The sequence below is a fragment of the Neophocaena asiaeorientalis genome, unplaced genomic scaffold (genome assembly GCF_003031525.2).
Source record: "Neophocaena asiaeorientalis asiaeorientalis breed wild unplaced genomic scaffold, Neophocaena_asiaeorientalis_V1.1 scaffold225, whole genome shotgun sequence".
Classification (NCBI taxonomy): Eukaryota; Metazoa; Chordata; class Mammalia; order Artiodactyla; family Phocoenidae; genus Neophocaena; species Neophocaena asiaeorientalis.
The window spans coordinates 2,038,707-2,060,890 of record NW_020172364.1 but is presented as its reverse complement, the minus strand read 5'-3'; the positions used below and the strand labels follow the sequence as shown (position 1 = coordinate 2,060,890).

Sequence of the window (22,184 nt, the reverse complement as noted above, 5' to 3'; positions counted from 1 at the left end):
AAGTGGGGCTGTTTTTTGGTATAAGCCTTGTAATATTTAGTTTTATTAGTCTTTGTACACTTATTATTTTGATAAAAATAACAAATTAGAAAAAAAACGGATCATTTTTACCTGTCCAAGTTCTTCATTCAGATCAGAAGTATTGACTTGAGCTTTCTGATCTGATTCTTCATGATAGAGATCAAGATCCCAGCCAATAAAAAATGATCCAAGAAATTTCTGCATTTCAACTGTCACATATAATGAAATTGGAATGATGAAATTGTAGAGTACCAAAAAAGCAAGGAAGTCTGAAATAAATTTCAGAATCTAGGGGAAAAAAATGATTGCTTGATAAGACAAAAATATGAAGTAAATTATCGGATAGTTTCATATCTCAACAGACCATCAACTATATTCTGAAGCAGATAAGTCTCATGAAATGAAATTCATTTACTGAATTGTCTTTTTAACAGATTTCCTTTGGTTATTTTATTGCTCATTAGAATCTTGAACAAATTAAAAGAAGAAAGGTTAGAACCAAATCACTTAATTTGTTACTTTTTAGAAGCTACCAGAAAAGCCTGGTGTGACTGAAATTACTTACGACAAAATTATAATTAGAACCTCTGTAGCATACTTATCATTCTATTTCTACACATCAAAATCACAGATAACTAAAAACTGACGGTAATTTTAGAAATGTAAAATAATTGCTAGGCTAGAACTGCTAGAAATTAAAACTCTCAATTACAGATTACACAGGAATAGCCTACTTCAATGGCATAGCAGTTCCACATTTTAAAATGTGTTCTGTAAAAGATAAAATACCTAATTGTAAATGATACTGAAAATATGTTCCTGTGATTATCTGCTTTTTGGTCTCTTGACATTCAAACTTATCTTCCAATATTTGCACTCTAATCTAAAGTGAAATTTGGAGAACAATTTACCAAAACTGCACGTTAACTTCTCCTGGTAGTCCATATTTACTCAGTTTAAAACTTTTTATGACATAATTCGTATTTACCTCATACCACCAATATATTGACAGTAAGACTCCTTGAATTATTCTGATAGAACTGAAAATTCTATTTACATACAGTAAGTAGAATAAAATTTTCAATTTGTATTACTGAAGTGGAATGCCAATACAGATGACTTAAATGTCTGTGATCTCTTTTAATTATTCAAGTCATGCCACAGGGAATATAACTGCTTATGCTGTAAAATGTAAAAAGCATACCAGTACAAACATGCTGGCTACTCTTCACGTGCAATAACCTTTTGTCACCCTTCAACAGTGATAGTTTTAGGGATGACAGTGGTCACTCCTATCAGAAGTCACTACCAAAGCATTAAAAGAAATAAAATTTCCAAAGAATAAAATTTTCTTTGTAACATAGTCAAGAACACCATGAAGTACCTTACTACTATTTCTTTGATGTTCTGTTTTTTGGTTATACCAAGGTTCATCCCATTTTTCTTCAGCTTGCCATGTATATTTCAAGATAGTACTGATGATGGCTTCAGAAATAAGGATTATTAGATAAATTATCAAAAATGTATTCATTGACCTGAAATGAAGAAAGAGAATATAAAATGTATCAATTATATGTTATTATACTCATTTGTTTGGAAATTAACATTGGTATTAAATAAGATACTAAATATCAATATATAAGATATAACAGTAGCTATTTAAAGGACACAGTCTTTGTTTTTAAGAAATGACCATTCAATTCAATCCATTTACTAGAAATAAAAGAACAGATACATAAGATTACAAGCATATTTACTATAGTTAACTACTGTTCAAAATGCTTACAGTGGGCTTCTCTTGTGCAGTGGTTAAGAATCCACCTGCCAACACAGGGACATGGGTTTGAGCCCTGGTCCGGGAAGATCCCACATGCTGCGGAGCAACTAAGCCCATGTGTGCCACAACTACTGAGCCCGTGTGCCACAATTACTGAAGCCTGTGCGCCTAGAACCCATGCTCCGCAACAAGAGAAGCCACTACAATGAGAAGCCTTCGCACAGCAACATAGAGTAGCCCCCGCTCGCCACAACTAGAGAAAGCCTGCACACAGCAACGAAGACCCAATGCAGCCAAAAATAAATAAATAAATAATTTTTTTTAAAAAAAAAAAGAAGAGCACATTTCTGCATTAGCGTGTCCCAGGAAGAAGAGAGACATGAGAGGCAACGTTGAGTCATCCCAGCTCCTCCCGGCAGAGCTCAGCTGACCCTCAGCCAATCCACTCATCTGTGACAATGAATGGAAGTGAATGAGTTGTAGGACAGTTTATGATGCAGCAACTTGGTGGCAGTAGCTCACTGGTACACCCTCTATGTTGGTACTTCCCCTCAGCCAATAAACCTGCCTAAGTCTCCCATTAGGCAGGGAGACTCCCAAAAGTCTTTTCTTTGGGGGGGAAAAAAACTGAAATCTTGCCATCTGTGACAACATGGATGAATCTAAAGGTTATTATGCTAAGTCAGACAGAAAAAGACAAATACCGTATGATCTCACTTATATGTGGAATCTAGAAAAACAAAACAGGGACTTCCCTGGTGGTCCAGTGGTTAAGACTCTGCTTTCCAATGCAGGGGGTGTGGGTTCGATCTCTGGTCAGGGAGCTAAGAACACACACACAGTCCCTGGTTGGGACGCTAAGATCCCACATGCCTTAAAAAATCCAAAAACATAAAACAGAAGCAACATTGTAATGAATTCAATAAAGACTTTCAAAAATGGTCCGCATCAAAAAAATAAATAAATAAAAATTAAAAAAATTAAAAAACAAAACAAAATGAAAACAGACTCATAGATACAAATAGGTGGTTGCTTGCTGGTATTGGGGGGATGGGTAAAATAGGTGAAAGGGATTAAGAGGTATAAACCTTGGGTTATAAAATAAGTAAGCCATGAGAATATAATATACAGCATAAGGAATATGGTCAATATTATTGCAATAACTTTGTATGGGGCCAGACAATTACTAGACTTACTGTGGTCAACATTTCATAATGTATGCAAATGTCAAATCACTATGTACTACACCTGAAACTAACAAAATATTTTACGTCAACTATATTTCAATAAATTAAAATTAAATAAATAAAAATGAGAAACCATCCCTATCTTCAAGGATACCATCGTTTGTTGACTTGAAATATATTTTTATATACATATTTTATACATATAGAATAATATACATAGCAATAGTCATACTGGGACTTCCATGGTGGCTCAGTGGTTAAGACTCTGCGCTCCCAATGCAGGGGGCGTGGGTTTGATCCCTGGTCAGGGAACTAGATCCCACATGCATGCCACAACTAAGAGTTCACATGTTGCAACTAAGGAGCCCTCAAGCGACAACTAAGGACCTGCCTGCTTCAACTAAGACCCAGTGCAAGAAAATAAATTAATTTTTAAAAAGTCCTATTTATGTGTAAATAAATGAAAATAGTTTTCTTACTTTTCTACTGCAGATCGTTTCTGTGATTTGCTCTTGTAATTTAATGCCATCTTAGTTTCCATTCCAGTATACACAGCAACACCTGCAAAACAAAACAGTCTTAAGATAATCCTCTACCATGTTTCACAAAAGAAAGGTACTCACTAGCATGAAAGAAAATCTAAGAAACTGTATCATCTGAGAGTTGTCAGAATTTGGCTTTCCTTTAAGTCTTTCTGGAGTTTTTTTTAAAAGGCTTTCCAAGTACAATTTTGGGAAATTCCAGTCATTCAACCGGTTGAATGAGGAAGGCATGTGGGTTCTGTTCCTGAATTATAACTGGGATATCTGAATGAAAGAGGTATTATTTGAGTTGGAATTGATGGAGGAAAGAATTCGGAAAGATAAAGAAGGCCGGGAAGGCCATTATAGACAGAGCAAACAGTGTTAAGAAAGACAGAAATAGAAAAGTGCTTTCTGTTAGGCTATAACAATGGACTGGCGTCAGTTTGAAAGACCTTGAATGCCAGAATCTGGAGTCTAGACATAATCTCATAAGCACTGGAAAGATAATATGGAATGTCAGAGTAAATGAAATAAACACAAGGAAAGTGCTATTTTAAAAATATGTGCCTACGTGAATGACTGAGATGAGAATGACAGTAATAAGGGGACTAAAACTGGGGTAAGACCAGTCTTATTAAAAAACTTTGGAGTTAGAGCTTGGTTTGAAGGCTAGCTCTGCCACTTATTAGTTCTGTGACCTTGAGTAAGTTATCTAATCTTTCTGAGTCTCAATTTCCCCATCTTTAAATGGGAAAAATACCTAATAAAACTGGTATGAGAGTTGTGTGACAGATTAGCAAAATGCCTAGAAACAGAAAGACGATCAATAACTGGAATTTTCACTATTGGAATTATCCTTCCAAGGCAGGGATTACAACTCAAATGATAAAGGGCACCAAAATTATAGAAATGTGAGAAATGAGACAAAATGGTACAACACAGAGAGGTGGTGCTGAGGAAAACAATAGCAGACCCATTTAAAGGCATTCAAATACACGTTTCCTAAATTTTAAGAGTGTGAAAGGTGTTACTGCTAGAGAGGTGTTAAAATACAGCATTACACGAGAGGGCCTAAAAGCCCTGGAGGTTTTCTCTGGCTTCTGCCATTAAAACTTTACTATGGTCCCCTTTTTAAAATTGTGGTAAAATACACGTAACATACAGTTTGCCTTTTTAATACAATTCAGTGGCACTTAGTTACATTCACAATGCTGTGCAACCATCCTATCCAAGTTGAGAATATTTCATCACCCGCCCCCCCCCCGCCAAAAAACCCTGTACCCATTAAACAATCATTCCCAATTCCCCTCCACTCCCCAGATGCTGGGAACCACTAATCTACTTTCTGTCTCTATGAATCTGCCTGTTTTGGGTATTTTAAGTATAAATGAAATCATACAATATGTGGCCTTTTGTGTTTGACTTCGTTCACTCAGCATAATGTTTTCAAAGTTTATGTATGTTGTAGCATGTATCAGTACTTCATTTCTTATGGATGAATAATATTCCATTACTTGGATATCCTATACTTTGTTTATCCATTCATTAGTTGGTAGACATTTGGGCAGTTTCTACCCTTTGGCTATTGTGAACAGTGCTGCTATGAACATTCTCATACAAGCCTTTGTTTGAGCACCTGTCTTCTTCAATTCTTTAGGGTATATAGCTAGAAGCAGAATTGCTGAGTGATACAGTAATTCTATGTTTAACTTATTGAGGAATTGCCAAACTATTTTCCACAGCAGCTGCAACATTCTACACTCCCACCAGCAGTGTATGAGGGTTCCAGTTTCTCCACATTTTTGCCATACTAGTTATATTCCTTTTTAAAAAATATATGGAATTCTTTATCAGAGAGCCAAATACTGAGAGATAAGATACAGTACAGTTAACAGGAAAGAAGAGACTGAGGAAGAAGAGCTCAAAAGCTGTAAATATTCAGTGAATAACACAAGCTGGCCAGAATATGACGGGCCATTCCTGAAAGGCGAGGAGCCAGTTGACAGCTACAGGTTATCACTGACTTCACAATTTACCTAGAGTTGACTCAGAGCATAATGAATTAGTTTAGCTCGACAATGCAAGAGCAGTTTATTCATCCTTTTGATCCAGTCAGTGTATGTTCCAACAGTATCTGTTATATAGTCACAGATCAGTAAGAATTCATTGAATGAATAAACGGATGAACAAATGAGTCAGCAGTTTTAACAATCCAATCTAAGAATAATCATAATGGAATTTTATACAAGTGGTTTACTGCACCAAGGTGTCAGAGTATATAGTTCTCAACACCATTAACAGAAGTGCCAGAATTATCTTAGCATGGAGTATTCACGAAGAAAATAAGAGCAAGGTTCTATATTACTCAAAAATAGGAATTAACAAAAAATATAACACAAAATTATATTAATACAATCTTTGAAAGAAAATTATCATAGACAATACATTATCTAACCAAAAGACCACAAATACTGTGCTTTTAAAAATACTTCATATAAAGCATCAAAACGAATCTATAATTTAAAATTTCAATATATACAAACCAAAAATTTCTTTTGTGTTTTTTAATCTGGCTCCGCGAAGCAAGAGACTCTCTGGCCCCAGAGGTCTAGGGAAAAAATAACCAAAATCATTGAATATATTAAAATTTCAATTAAATTTTAAAATGGCATCTTTAGCAGACAGAAGGTACTTCAGCTATACTTATAACAATGCTTTCATATAAAACCAAAATCTCTGCTACTGTAAAGCTGTCGAGGTCAATCATGCTGCTAGTTACCATAACAACAAATATCTGCCTTAGCATTTCAGTCATTTTAAGATCAATGGCTCAGAAATAAGACTATGCCTGTAGATAAAATCACAAAGCCACTTGTTTCCGAAGTTTAAACATAAAACTCAACAAAACCAAAAATTAAGCAATGATTTTAAAATGTTTTACAGAAGATAAAATTTTGAGCAAAATCAATTAACATTTTTCAAAGGGAAAATACAGAATTAAAATGCAGTGTAAACAGGTTGTGTGAAGAATGCAAAATAAACATAAATTGTAGTATGATTTGTATATAACTGCATGAGTTCTGCACAATTAAAATTATACTAGGTTATAGAAGATAACATAGTAAGTGAGTTAGTACTTTTTCTAGGCAAGATCAACACTACAACTTGACTACTTGCATTGCATACTTCTTGGAGCACAGGTCTTCTTGCTGTTTGAATTTCTCTCCATAAAGGAGATATAAAACGAGAAGAAATAACTAGAAAGGAAAATTGTATTTTCTTAGTGATAGCAAATGATAAGACTCTGGTACGGATAAGTAAAAAAGCCTTGATTTTGTTGATATTCCTTATCATAAGACTTTTCTGAAATATACATACACAGTTATCCAAATCAAACAGAATCTGAACCAATTCTAAAGAGGTCTGCAAACCTAAACACTAAAAATAATAATCCAATGAACACAGTGGAGGGGGGGCCAGGTGTTTCGGCTATGGTTAACAAGTATGGTTTTATTATATAGTCGTATCTGGAGAACCCTGAATGGATATTCCAAAATCAATTATTCAGGAGCCATATTATAGCTCTTTTCTACTTGGTTTTGGTTCCAGCAATGAATAGAAAAACTTTGAGCTCATGTTGGCATATAAAATTGGGATATAATGATAGAAAGCTTCAAATTAAAAGATAATTCATCAGTTCACTCTGGTTGCTTTAGCAAAGAACATGGCTCTCTTTTTTTTTTAAAACCATTCTACCTGCTAAGGTAACATAATTGATCTTTTCCTTTACCAGCCACAATATCTTAATGCAATCCATACCACGTATCCACACATGCATCCCAATATGTCACTGTAGAAATCAAAATAAAACCCAGTCACTGTTATTCAGCAGGGGTCCTACACTTAAAAAGACCTTGTTACAGTTTATTGAACGTGCTCCTGTGTTGACTTTTATTAAAAGTGTGAATCCATGCTGATGCATATTTTTGGTAGCTTGTCTTGAGGATTTCATTTTTAAAAATTCTCAACTCTTTATGTCAGTGACTTATTTCATGCAGTCAGTATAAACTGAACGTCTCCAGAAAAGAGGTGGAGTGCTAAGTTAACTAGAAGTTCAAGGGCTGATTCCAAGGTTTTTTCTAAATTCAGCTTTGTGGTCATGAGTAACAATGTAATCTCACCCTATCAGAAAATCTTTGAAATGACCCAAAGCCTTTCATGTAGGTACCAGAAATTAACCTGAATATTGAGGGAAAACAAATCAAAACAACCAACCAACCAAATAACCAATCAGAAGAGTATATAAGAAGTTACTGGCCAATAAATACGCTAGTTTGTAAGGAATGATCTTGAAGTGAAGAAGACCATAATATTTTTATTTGTTAAACATTACATAAGACATTTTTTGTATTAGAGACTTATGTGGTGGTACGTTTAGATGTGTAAGGATCTGGATAGGGACCACTATGATTCCTTTATGTTACTACCCAATATATCAGACAAACAAATACGAGTACACAAATAATCTTACTAAATGTTTTTGATGTCATTTCCTGGCATTTGCTTCATCCTCATCTCATCTGCTGCTGCTAGAAATTACTAGAAGATGAAATGCTAAATGTTTTTAAATTAAACCTTTCCCATGATATGCTGCTTACTTATCTAATCTCCCTTTAACTTGATTTTAGTCCCTCCCCCAAACAATTCTCACTTAAAAGCGATTGGATAATACAAATTTATTCTTACCTTACAATTTCTTCCATTTGTTGAGTTATTATCATTCGTCCCATGAATCTATCAAAGAATTCACTATGTTACAAAAAAACTAATGAATGATACATTACTTATGACATCAATGGGTGGAAAATTTTAAGACAGTTCTGGCACTATTCTTAGATATGAAACAAAACCAACCTTTTGCATATATGAATGGTCCAATATTCATGTTAGAAATTACAAAGGTAAATCAGTCATTAAGCTTTAAAAAATTAATATTCTTAGAGTCCCAGGGAGCGATCAGTGGTGCTGTTTGCCTTATCATCCTCTTCTGCTTCACCCTTTTCCCGTTCCTGAACTGTTTTGTGGAGGAGCAGTGTAAAGCTTTCCCTCACTATGCAGTGTGCTCCTTGCCATCTGCTGCATAATCTTCCTGGGCTTCGCAGATGATGTACTGAATCTGCACCGGTGCTATAAGCTGCTGCTGCTGCCCACAGCTGCCTCACACTACTTCTCCTCATGGTCTATTTCACCAACTTTGGCAACACGACCTTTTTGGTACCCAAGCCTTCTGCCCAATTCTTGGCCTGCATCTAGACTTGGGGATCCTGTACTATGTCTACATGGGGCTGCTGGCAGCGTTCTGTACATGACCCACGTCAACTTGCTACTTAAAGTCTTTGGGCCCATGCATTAGAGAAACCTCACTCTGTTCCTGCTGCTGCTACATGTCATGGGCAGTGCTGTCACCTTCTCCAATGGGTACCAGCTTGTCCAACTCTTCTGTGATGTCTGAATCCCCTAATCCACTGCCCTTTGCTTCACAGCCTCCAGGGTTCCTGACTCAGGCTGACCTCTTCTGGATCAAGACTGCCTCTGGGCTCAGGCCTCTCCCACCCTTCATTCTCCTTCAGATTTTGTACTCAACATTTCCTTTCCCCTGTGATTATTGACATCCTGGGCTTTTCTTGCCCTCTAATGACTACTGATTGGACTTTGCCTATGGCTTTCTTCAACTTGCCACTCTCCCCTCTCCGTCCCATCTCTGCGCCCTTCTAAGGTGGGATACTGTAGCTTTTATGCAGTTACCCACAACTCTGACACTCAAGGAATATGTTGGGCCTGGGGATAGAGGATACAGGCTCCTGGCTGGGGATAAGGACACAGGCTCAAAGATGACTTGACATTTGACTATAAATTAAGTATTCTGATGATTAAGAGCAGACTGGGGGCACCAGGTGTTCCAAATAGTGACAAGAAAGTATTGTCTTTAAAAAATATATATATATATATTCTTGCCATCTCTACTCCAGCTATAAGCAAACTAATGAATGAAAAAATTTTTTCAAAATGGCAATGCAAATGTAATATATTATTATGATTATCAGTTTGGTCATGATGAGACTTTATAATTGCTACACAGAGATGCATATATTATTTAGCCAACAATGAATGCTCATACATTTTTATCAGTTTACTAAATAAAGACTCCGGTAACCAGAATCATTCATTCATTCACTCATTCACATACTTATTCATGTACTCATTTATCCAACAAATATTCACTGAGCAACTACTCTGTGTGAATTACGTGCGGAGGGTAGAGTAGTAAGTAAAAAAACTATTAGTGACCTCCAGAGCTTCTTTAACTTTTGGTTTCCTGAAATTTAGAGTAAGTGGCCTGTTGTTATAATGAATTTTCATAGCCTGGCCTTTTAGTTCCAATTTCCACTACCAAAACGGCTCCATAGCACAAAGTCAACTCAAGTGAAAAATTACCTTCTGTAATAGTGAGAGGTAAATTCTGAGTTGAAGCAAATTCTGGGCAGAGCCTCATGTTACTCATTTAACTATGCAAAGAAGTATTAAGCATGACTTTCCAAATGTCCCCTGTTATCCCTCCTGTTTCCAGGTTACAGATGCTTTACCCCTTGTAGACTTTGGATTCATTGTTTCTTGCTAATCTCTTACTTCTTCTTCCTTCAGCCTCCTGTATCAGGGAGAAGCACTGCTTTTTTTTTTTTTTTTTTTTGGCGGTACGCAGGCCTCTCACTGTTGTGGCCTCTCCCGTTGCAGAGCACAGGCTCCGGACACGCAGGCTCAGTGGCCATGGCTCACGGGCCTAGCCACTCCACAGCATGTGGGATCTTCCCAGACCGGGGCACGAACCTGTGTCCCCTGCATCGGCAGGGGGGGGCCCAAACACCCCGCCCCCCAGGGCAGCCCTTTTTTTTTTTTTTGCTGTGCCGCATGGCATGCGGGATCTCAGTTCCCCAACCAGGGATCGAACCCATGCCCCCTGCAGTGAAAGCATGGAGTCTTAACCACTGGACCGCCAGGGAAGTCCTGCTTTTTAATTATCTCCACTTAACGGAATTTTATGTAGCTCTGGTTTGAGCCTCAAACTTTGGATTTAGATTCAAAGAGCCAATTCAGCTGGTGACTCCTAGGCCCTGTTCAGAGATAATGTGTGGTCAGTCTTTCGATTTTCCTGAGCCAAATGGCAACAAGAGACCTGTTCTCCTTCATTTTATCTGTCCCGTTATCCTTGATTCTAAAGCACTTATTGTATTTGTTCATGCCAGTACCATGCTGGATTAACTCATTCTGCACTTTCCATAGCCCTCTCTCCAAACCCACACTATGATTTGTTTCAAAATGGAAAAGAGCTTTATTATTCTTTACTGATTATAAAGACTGAATACACTCAAATACACATACTTTATAAAATGATTCAGACGATGTAAAAAGACGACAAAAAGGGAACAATCATCAGTAACCCCACTACTCAAATAAAACATTATTATTTTGAGGTATGTTTTCCAGGCCTTTTTTCCATGTACATATAAATATGTATGTATCTTAAAAACAAAAATGGGATCATATCATAAATACTGTTGGTAATATTTTCTCCCCACTTAACATGTCCTGTGAAAAATACAGATCCAGGGCTTCCCTGGTGGCGCAGTGGTTGAGAGTCCGCCTGCCGATGCAGGGGACACGGGTTCGTGCCCCGGTCTGGGAGGATCCCACGTGCTGCGGAGCGGCTGGGCCCGTGAGCCATGGCTACTGAGCCTGCGCTCCGCAACGGGAGAGGCCACAACAGTGAGAGGCCCGTGTACTGCAAAAAAAAAAAAAAACACAAAAAAACAGATCCACATCATTACTTTTAATGGCCACACACAGCATTGTATTTTGGGGTCACTGCATAATTTATTTAAGTAATTCACTACTGACAGAAGCTTAGGTTTTTTCCCAACTTATGGATAGTCTAAACAATACAGCCCCAAACAAGCCAGTGTACATATCTTTTCACATTTGCATTAAGATATATTTCTTTTTTGCAGTATGTGGGCCTCTCACTGTTGTGGCCTCTCCCGTTGCGGAGCACAGGATCTGGACACGCAGGCTCAGCGGCCATGGCTCACAGGCCTAGCTGCTCTGCGGCATGTGGGATCTTCCCAGACTGGGGCACGAACCCGTGTCCCCTGCATCAGCAGGCGGACTCTCAACCATTGTGCAACCAGGGAAGCCCAAGATATATTTCTAAAAGCAGAATATCATTATTTTGTTAGGAAAAATTCCTAGAAGTAGAACTGATGAGTTGGAGTCTACAAAAAATAAAGAGAATAGAAAGAATTAAAAAAAAAGAACAAAAAGAGCAAAGGAGCCAAGGAAAGAGACTATGGAGAATACTGTGAAATAGGCACCTGCTAGAGGCTGTACCTAAACAGAAGACTCTCCTAGTTTTTATTTCTTCCAGTGGTTGGGCAGAGATAATTTCTTAACCGTACTCTAGCCCCTCCTCAATAAGCTGTTAGAGTTTTCTAAAAGGAAATAATGTGGACTTCCCTGGTGGCGCAGTCGTTAAGAATCCACTTGCCAGTGCAGGGGACAAGGGTTTGAGCCCTGGTCCGGGAAGATTCCACATGCGGCAGAGCAACTAAGCCCGTACACCACAACTACCCGTGCACCACAACTACTGAGCCTACGCTCTAGAGCCTGTGGGCCACAACTACTGAGCCTGCGCTCTAGAGCCCGCCAGCCACAACTACTGAAGCCCGTGCACCTAGAGCCCGTGCTCTGCAACAAGAGAAGCCACCGCAATGAGAAGCCCGTACACCACAACGAAGAATAGCCCTCGCTCGCCGCAACTAAAGAAAAGCCCGTGTGCAACAACGAAGACCCAATACAGCCAAAATTAAGTAAGTAAATAAATAAATTTATTTAAAGAAAAATAAAAAGGGAAATAATGTAACCACTGTTAACTAATAGGTAACTGGAAGGAACTGACAATATTCAAAGGAGAAAAATTAATAAACACAGAAAAATGTTCAGCCTTTCTTTTCTTTCCTTCCTTTTTTTTCTTGGCCGTGCTGCATGGCTTGCAGGATCTTAGTTCCCCAACCAGCGACTGAACTCAGACCCCGGGAGTGAAAGCGCCGAGTCCTAACTGCTGGACTGCCAGGGAACTCCCTGCTCAGCCTTTTTAGTGAAACAATAAATTAAAACTAGTTTTAAAACTATAAAACTATTATCTACAAAATCAGCGAAAATTTTAAAACTATAATACTTAATACTAGGGACTTCCCTGGTGGCACAGTGGTTAAGAATCTGCCTGCCAATGCAGGGGACACAGGTTTGAGCCCTGGTCCTGGAAGATCCCACATGCTACAGAGCAACTAAGCCTGTGCGCCACAACTACTGAGCCTGTGTGCCACAACTACTGAAGCCTGTGCACCTAGGGCCTGTGCTTTGCAACAAGAGAAGCCATCGTAATGAGAAGCCCACACACTGCAACGAAGAGCAGCCCGCACTCACTGCAACTAGAGAAAGCCCGTGCACAGCAACAAAGCCCCAACGCAGCCAAAAATAAATAAATAAATTTTAAAAAACACGAAAAACAAAACTTAATACTTGTAACATTTTGAAACAATAATAAGCCTCATAAACTTATACTTAGCTCATAGCAATAAAAATTAATCCAATGTTTTTGGAAAGTAACGTGTCAGTAGGTTTAATAAAGGCCAAACTCGATTAGGGTTTTAATCTAATAATTCCACTTTCGCAGCTCTGTCTGTTCTTAGGGAATAATCTAGTATTAGATTATTAACTCTAGGAGTCAGGAGCTATCACTGTTTCCTTACTGCTGCATTCCCAGTATCTAGCACTATGCCTCAGTTATTAGAGGCACTCAATATATGATGAATAAATGGGCAATAAAAATGTTCTCAAATCCTTTGATTAAGTAATACTGTGGAACTCTTATCATTCATTTACTCATTCAACAGATATTTATTGAGTGTCTATTCTGTTCTAGGTATTTCAATTCAATAGTTAAGTGAATTGTAACACACACAAATCTTAGTTGCATATATCACAGAATTCAATAAAAGGAAAAACTTAAGTGCATAAAATTAAGTCCATAAAGATATTTATTCTTTTCAACTGTCAACAAACATGTAGTAAGGCCTCCTATATGCCAGATCTGTTCTAGGTGCTTGGGATACATCAGTGAACAAAACACACAAAGATGTCTGTCCTTGAGTTTACAATTTAGTTGGAGAAGGAGATAATAAGCAACAAACATAATAAATAAGTACATTACATAGTATACTAGAAGGTATTATGTGCTATTAAAAAAAAGCAGGAGAGGGTAAGAAGGATTAAGTCACAGTATTAAATAGTCAAAGTAGGCCTCACTGAAGAGGTGATTTTAAGCGAAGACTAGAAGGTGGTAAAGGAGTTAGATAAAGAACAGCTAGTGAAAAGGTAGAAGTGGATATGGCATTTTCAAGGGAAAATAAGGAGGCCAGTGTAGCTGGAAGGTGAGGCAACAGGGAGAAGGGTCAAAAATTAGATCAGAGATCAGCTGGGGATGGAGGCAATCAGTAAGATCATTATAAAGATATGAGTGAGACAGAAAAGCCATTGTAAAGTTTGGGCAGAGGAATGCCATGATCTGACTTACATTTAAAAAGGATGACTCTGGCTGCTTTTGTGAGAACAGACTGACTGCAAGGGAAAGAAGAGTAAAAGCAGAAAAACCAGTAAGGAAGCCTTTGATAGCAGTAATCCAAGCAGAAGATAATGCTGGTTTGGATCAATTTAGTAGCAGAGAAGGGGGTGAAAGATGGTCTGGTTTTGGATGTGTTTTGAAGGTAAACCAATAAGATATTCTGATGGATTGGGATGAGATGTGGCAGAGGAGGTGAGAAGAGGTGAGCAGAGAGGGGATGAAGGAGTCATGGCTGACTCCAAGGTTTCTGGCCAGAACAACTGAAAAGATGGACTGTCGTCAGCTGAAATGGGAAAGGCCGTTAGCATAAAAACTTCTGGAGGAAAGATCAGGAATTCAGTTTTCAACGTGATTAATTTGATATTTTTTACTAAATATCCAAGTGGAATTGTGGAACAGGAAGTTGGATATAAGAATCTGAAGACTAGGGAAGAAATCTGGGATTAAGATATAAATTTGGAGTCATCAGCATATAGATGGTTTTGAAAGCCATCAGCCAGGATGAGATCACAAAGAGTGAGTTCAGATAGTGAAAGGTATAGGTAGAGGAGGGAAGAGGACTGAGGATAGTCCTGGGGCACTCTAACATCAAGAAGTCATAAAGAGGAGAAATCAGCCAAAGAGATTGAGAAGGAGGGACTACTGAAGTAAGAGGAAAATCAAGAGAGGGAGATGTCTTGAAAGCCAAGTGAACAAGTTGTATCAAAGAGGAGGGAATGATGAACTATCTAACTACTGGATTCTGAGTTGGTGAACTTATATGTAATAAGGTGTCATGCAATATTTCTAATAGCAAAACAATGGAAGAGTTAAGTATGGGAAGACTGGGGAACCGTTAGGTTCTAGTACGTTTACTTAAGACTATTATGCAGCCATTAAAAAAGATCATTACGAATACTGTGTAGTAAGATAGAAAATACTTTAAAAAAACCACAAAGGCAATCCATATTCTTTCAAGAAATATTAGAAAATATCGAGAACAAAAAAGGTGATTAAAAAGCAGCTGAAATCGTACCACCAAGAAATAAGTACTAACATTCTGACATGTAATTCCTCTAGGTTTTTCTTTCTCTCTATACCTATTTATTTTTTCTAACTACTTAACTACCTATCAAATACACATACATACATATTTCTTTTTATATAATTGGGATCATATAAGACTACAGCTCTATAACATTTTATTCAACATTGTATTTCAGTATGTTGCTATGTCATTAAATTCTTTGAAAGCATCATTTTTATTACCTACCTAATTCATCTTACATCTATACCATAAAGCCATTTAAGCATTCCTCCTACCTGGACATTAAAAATTTTAAACATCAATATTTCCCTTATAAATAGCATATAGTATAGTACAGTAAACTGAAAAAATACAGTTAGAGATATATAAAAAAATATCTTTACAGCTGTGAGTTCCTCAAGGATGGAAACTGTGCTTATTAATCTTATTTATCACTTATCATAATGAGCACAAAGGTGCTCAACAATAATTTGTTGAATGAATGAATAAAAACAGCAATAAGAATTTTAAAGTAGTGGCATAATTAATTATGAGTTATTTTTCTATTACAAAAGTCTTCTGTAGTAATTACATTTGTATTTTAAAAAACCCATATACTTTCAGTAAGGAAGAGGAAAAGAGAAAATAAAGAGGAATACCTTATATTCAACAGTGAATTATTTCTTATTTTAAAAAAATATTTTTAAACTTTCTCCCCATTTTCCAAATAACGTAAAACCACCCACCAAAGCATTAGTTACATTTGATCTCATATTAATCTTATGCTTTCTTAATGCTGCATCATTTTCTAGTTTTTAATACTAATCGTTTAGTAATTCACCCTTGTCTGAGACTTGGAAATAACAGCAATAGAGAACTCTTAAAGTACTAAATTCTTCACAGTTAAATCTATCTTATAATTTAAATGCTCTTAAAGCATACAACTCCAAATTTTTAGTTAATTGGAAAACTCCATATTGTATCCATATTTGACTTTGATGAAAATGCAAGATTTTTATAATATCACATAGAGAAAACTCCATTATAAATATATGGATCCAGAATAAAGATATGTAAGACATCTGAAAAATCCAATGACTAGTGATAAGATTTTAAAACATTTCAACCAACAAATGGAGATGGAGAATATGACAAGAAGCTGAGGGTAATTTTTACAATGTGGCTATAATTTATATTCTATCACCAGTTATTGAGTAAAAATAAGTAGTTTCTCATGGAAGTCTTTAATAATAAAAAGTTGTTTCCATTCCATAGATCACAATAATTAGCACAGCACTCACTGAAAGATGACTTACACTGTATTAATATTTAGTAAATTGTAATGTTAAAAGGAGTTAGCTCCTATTGAACATAAAGACATGGCCCTTGCCTTCATGGAGCACATATATACACACGCACGCACACACACACACCATTAGATTATTTTCTTCTAAGGAAATAATCTTATTTCTGTTGTAACTACTATTATAGTTATAAAGTTTATTGCTATTGTTATAAAGCCAATTCATACCAAAGTAGAAGGTAACAGGAAAGAACATGTGAATAAAAGCATGGCTTTTGAATTAATACTTTGGCTTAGAATTCTGGCAAATTCTGCTTTTAGCTTTTTTCCCCTTTAACTGATCTCCCACCTTGCTCCCCCCAATAATGTCAATTAGCTAACTATCTCGGTGCACATTTATCATTGTAAAAATGAAATCTGTAAACAGAACTTAAAATGAGCATGGTGATTATCACACCATACCTGTACAAGTCTGCTTCTGGTTTCTGACATTCTATCACAGCTATAAGAGTGTCCAAATTGGCAACTGTCTGTAATACTGCTGTTTCTGGAACTGCCACATGGGTCTGAAAAAAAGAAAAATTAAATCGCAGTTTCGAGATCTACATGGGACTTTAGATAACATTTATTTCAAACCTCTTTTACATATGAAATCACAGCATTCTGTAGCTGAGATCACTTAGCTAGATGGCAGAAGAGAAAGAAGAATGTAAAATAACAAGTAGTAAAAGGAGCTACTGTGATTACCTGTCTACAGAGGACATTTGCATACCAGGAAATTAAGTCTGTGTTAACAATCATTACTGCTCTGAGTTTATTATAAAAAATTTAATAGGGGGAAAAAAGTGTATCAAATAAAATCCTTGATTGTATTAATACTTTGAAAATTGAGAAAAATGTAAATGTGTCCCGTATCTAAAAAAGCACCAATGTATTAGAAGATTAGTTTTTTCCTAAAAACACTTTTCGCTTTTCTTAAACTTGACTAAATTATGTGAGGCTCCCTTTGAAGTAAATGTATAATAACATTATTTCTTTAAAAAAAAAAACTTAACTTTTAAAAAGTTTCAGTAATTTAAAACATTTCTCCTTTATCAGGTCAAACTTTATTACCTTAACCAAAGGAAAATATTACTATAATCCAAAGACATTTTGTTCACCAAGAGCGACACTCAAACATAAGCATGTACAAACCTTCAGGTTAGTTTCTCCATCCAAGCTAGCAGTTGTAACGTGACAAGAACCATCAAGTCGATCTGAGGACAGAAGCACCAAATCTGCAGGGAAAATTTCATCTTTGGCTACTCGAACAATATCACCCACCTATGAAGAATTTTGGGGAAAAGTGGATATACAGATTTTAAAAGGCAAAGACTTAATTTTAGTGAGTTCTGAACAAGTGGTCTATCATAATATTTTAATGTAGGAAAGCAGACTTTTAACTAAAACAATCAGAGAATTTGTGATTTCAAAATATTATTGATTTCTATTATTTACTAAGTGCATACCCGAATGTTTTTTGATCTAGTCTTCACAAGGCCACCACTTCGAACAACATAAACAGGAGCTCCATTTACTTCATTATCTGAGTTATGTCTTAACCAATCTTCATATCCCTGTGAACATCAAAAGAATAAAAAATGCCCCTCTTAGTATTAGAAGATACTTTTTATCAAATGAGGAAAAGAAACATAAAAATTTCCCCCAAACATTTCATTCATTAGAATTATGTTAGGCTACCTGACTCAGGTATTTGACATTCATCACTACTAGAAACACTCTTTTCTCTTGGTTTGCATCACATACATGTTCCTGGTTTTCATACTATCTCTCTAATTACTCCTCCTCAGTTTCCTTACAGGAGGCTCCTTCTATGTCACCTTAATGGGCCTTTTTTTCACCGTTCACTTTCTCATTACCAGATTTCTTCTATCCCTGTGTCTTCAAAAAGTTCTGAAATTTAGGGACTTCCCTGGTGGTGCAGTGGTTAAGAATCTGCCTGCCAATGCAGGGGACACGGGTTCAAACCCTGGTCTGGGAAGATCCCACATGCCACGGAGCAACTAAGCCCATGTGCCACAACTACTGAGCCTGCGCTCTAGAGCCTGTGAGCCACAACTACTGAGCCCACGAGCCACAACTGCTGAAGCCTGTGCACCTAGAGCCTGTGCTCTGCAACAAGAGAAGTCACCTCAATGAGAAACCCATGCACTGCAACGAAGAGTAGCCCCTGCTCGCCGCAACTAGAGAAAGCCTGCGCACAGCAACGAAGACCCAATGCAGCTAAAAATAAATAAATAAATATAAAAAAGAGGAAACATAAGCATTTCACAAAGAATCCTTTGATTAAATGTTAAAGAGTGGTAATTTTTAAAAAAATATTTATTTTTTATTTGCTTGCACTGAGTCTTAGTTGTGGCAGGAAGGCTCCTTAGTTGTGGCTCACTAGCTCCTTAGTTGCGGCATGCATGTGGGATCTAGTTTCCTGACCAGGGATCAAACCCAGGGCCCCTGCATTGGGAGCGTGAAGCCTTATCCACTGGAGAAGACTTATGCTATTTTAGAGAAAATTCAAGCACTCAGAGGTATAGCACAAGTATAGATAGTAGAATGATATCTAAGAAGTAACACTAAGTGATAAAAGTAAGGTACAGAATGTATTGTAGTCTATGCTATCATTTGTGAAAAATATATGCTTACTAATGTGAACACTTTGTATAGATACCTGGACTAATGTACAAATAATGGCTCCCTCAGGGGAGGAGAACTAGGAGACTAAGGGATAGGAGCATAAGAGACTTTTACTATATGTTATTTAATTAATTTATTTATTTGGTTTACAATAGCCAGGAGATGGAAGCAACCTAAGTGTCCATTGATGGATGAATGGATAAAGAAGATGTGGCACATATATACAATGGAATATTACTCAACCATAAAAAAATGAAACTGAGTTATTGGTAGTGAGGTGGATGGACCTAGAGTCTGCCATACAGAGTGAAGTAAGTCAGGAAGAAAAAAACAAATACCGTATGCTACATACACATGGAATCTAAAAAAAAGAAATTAAAAAAAAAAGGTTCTGAAGAACCTAGGGGGAGGACAGGAATAAAGACGCAGACATAGAGAATGGACTTGAGGACACAGGGAGGGGGAAGAGTAAGCTGGGACGAAGTGAGAGAGTGGCATGGACATATATACACTACCAAAAGTAAAAAGCAGCTCGGTGCTTTGTGACCACCTAGAGTAGAGGGGTGGGATAGGGAGGGTGGGAGGGAGGGAGACACAAGGAGGAGGAGATATGGGGATATATGTATATGTATAGCTGATTCACTTCGTTATAAAGCAGAAACGAACACACCATTGTAAAGCAATTATACTCCAATACAGATGTTAAAAAAAAAATTATTTGGCTGTGCTGGGTCTTAGTTGCGGCATGCGGGATCTTCGTTGCAGCATGCAGGATCTTTAGTTGTGGCATGTGGGATCTAGTCCCCTGACCAGGGACTGAACCCAGGCCCCCTGCATTGGGGTGCACACAGTCTAAACTGCTGGACCACCAGGGAAGTCCCTATATGTTATTTTATACTGTTTCCATTTTTAAAAAATATGTGCATCTATTACCTAAAACTATTACAACATTATAAAATATAAAACAAATACTAAAGATTGCTCTGAAGGTCTATGTTTTTCAGGGAGAATCCTTTTGGGAAAGCATTTTTAAGACACAAATTATGCTGGCTCAATTTAAGATGTGGTATGTCAATTTTAGAGAAATTTAATTGAGAGTCAAAATACCGTTCCTGAAACTGTCAAAAAGCATACTTTTATAGTCAGATGACATCAATAAAGCAATAACTTTAAAATTATCTTTTTCTGAAGTTATCATTCCATTTACTTCCATTGACAAATTTAAACTAGAACAAAAATGTATTAGAAATCTTTGGCTTACGAGTACAAATGAAAAAGTATCATTACATACAATCTATGATACAAAATAGACTGCTTTTTCACAAGAGCAGTCATAAGCAGATTTACTTAGGGTTTTATTTTGATTTTTTAAAAATTTGTTTTGTTTTGCTTTGTTTTTAGCAGTTACTCAGCGATTTTATAGTGCAGGGATTTCAAGTGCTAACATAATTTCTGATTTTTCCATTGAAAACTCTAGAGACCATTTCTTGATGTTTCCTACCCTGGAAAATGTTGTTTCCCTTGATTCTTCAGACTCTGTTGTTCTTACATTCCTAATTACCTTTCATATCTTGCTTACTATTATTCTTTTGTGTAGATACACTTGTCTCCCAAAATCCAAATATATATCAGCAACAACTCTCAACAGTTGGGGAGGCATACAGTTAAAATCTTTTTAAACACAAGTTCACAAACTATAATGCATCCTACATGTCACTGCCAGATTAAGCTTTCCAAAACACTGTTTTAATTCACTATCCTGTTCAAACCCCTCCTGACAACTCTCAAAGAGTCTTCCAGCATCTTTAATTTAGTACCAACATCCATTTCCAGTATGTTATCTTTTAGCACATTCCTACACAGGGTCAAACATTAGTCAGATATGTCATTCCCTAAAATAAGTCTTGCCTTTTCTTCCATTTAAGCCTTTGCTCAAGTTGTTTGTTTCTATCTCACCTTCTTTACCAACTATCATTTTATCCATATTCCAAAGTTTCATCTCTAATAATATTTCTTCCATGAAGCCCTCCTTGATTATCCAGATGAAGTGTTCCACCCTTTCTCTGAATACCTACAGCTCACTGGCTCTTTCTATGATCTTATTAAACTATAATTATTTTTGTATTTGGTCTTACCTTCTCTACTTCATACGTTTTAAGCTCATACAGGACAAAGATTATGGTATTTACCAGAGCACTATATCTTGCATTACACAACTAAAGAGAAAACAATTTGCAAATATAGTTGGAAGAAGTTAAAAAAAAAAATCTAACAACTTCATTCATATTAAAGTATAAACCAGGGCAAGAAGTATTACAACATTTAACATTGCCTTAAAAATATTCAAGAGATTCATTCATTCATTTATTCACCTATCAAACAAATATTTATTGAAGGCCAAATATGTGCACAGCCTTGTTCTGGTCACTGGTAATAAACTAGTAATATAAAACAAAGTCTCTGCCCTCATAGAACGAAACATTCAAATGAAGACGACAGACAAACTAATAAACAAGCATTTATTCAATAGAACCATAGGTAGGCAAAAATGATATGAAGCAAAAAGACAAGAGCAGGAAAGGAGAGAGTGACACAGAGGTCAGGAAAAGCCTAAGATATCCAAGTGGAAACAGTTGTATTTCCAAGCACAAAGAGTTGTATATGTGTGTCTGGAGTTCAGAGCATAGTTTCAGGATACATGTAAATTTGAGACCCATCAACATATAAATGGTACCTTAAGCCACTAGATTGGAAGAAATCACCAAAAAGGAAACTATATATAGAAAAGAGGTCCAAGGGACAAATGTGTGTTACTTTGATAAAATAAATGACATCTACAAAGCCAAGTAAATATGTAACTGCATTAAGTGATGTGGATGCTTACTGACTTACACGAATTCTCATCTCCAACAGAACACTGAATATAGGGAAATCAAACTT

At 36.7% G+C, this 22,184-nt stretch overlaps 1 protein-coding gene across 3 annotated transcripts in view; it reads right to left on the bottom strand.

Annotated features, from left to right (window-relative positions):
* Positions 1-22,184, bottom strand: part of ATP11B (ATPase phospholipid transporting 11B (putative)) — a 119,891-nt gene that overhangs the window by 65,013 nt on the left and 32,694 nt on the right. For all 3 annotated transcript variants that reach the window (XM_024768807.1, XM_024768817.1, XM_024768825.1), the window contains 8 exons: positions 18,062-18,169; positions 17,748-17,876; positions 17,016-17,119; positions 8,256-8,303; positions 6,053-6,117; positions 3,465-3,546; positions 1,406-1,556; positions 112-309 (listed from right to left, as the gene is read on the bottom strand). In XM_024768807.1, the coding sequence (XP_024624575.1) occupies positions 112-309; positions 1,406-1,556; positions 3,465-3,546; positions 6,053-6,117; positions 8,256-8,303; positions 17,016-17,119; positions 17,748-17,876; positions 18,062-18,169 (885 nt within the window). The remainder of the gene's footprint in view (positions 1-111; positions 310-1,405; positions 1,557-3,464; positions 3,547-6,052; positions 6,118-8,255; positions 8,304-17,015; positions 17,120-17,747; positions 17,877-18,061; positions 18,170-22,184) is intronic.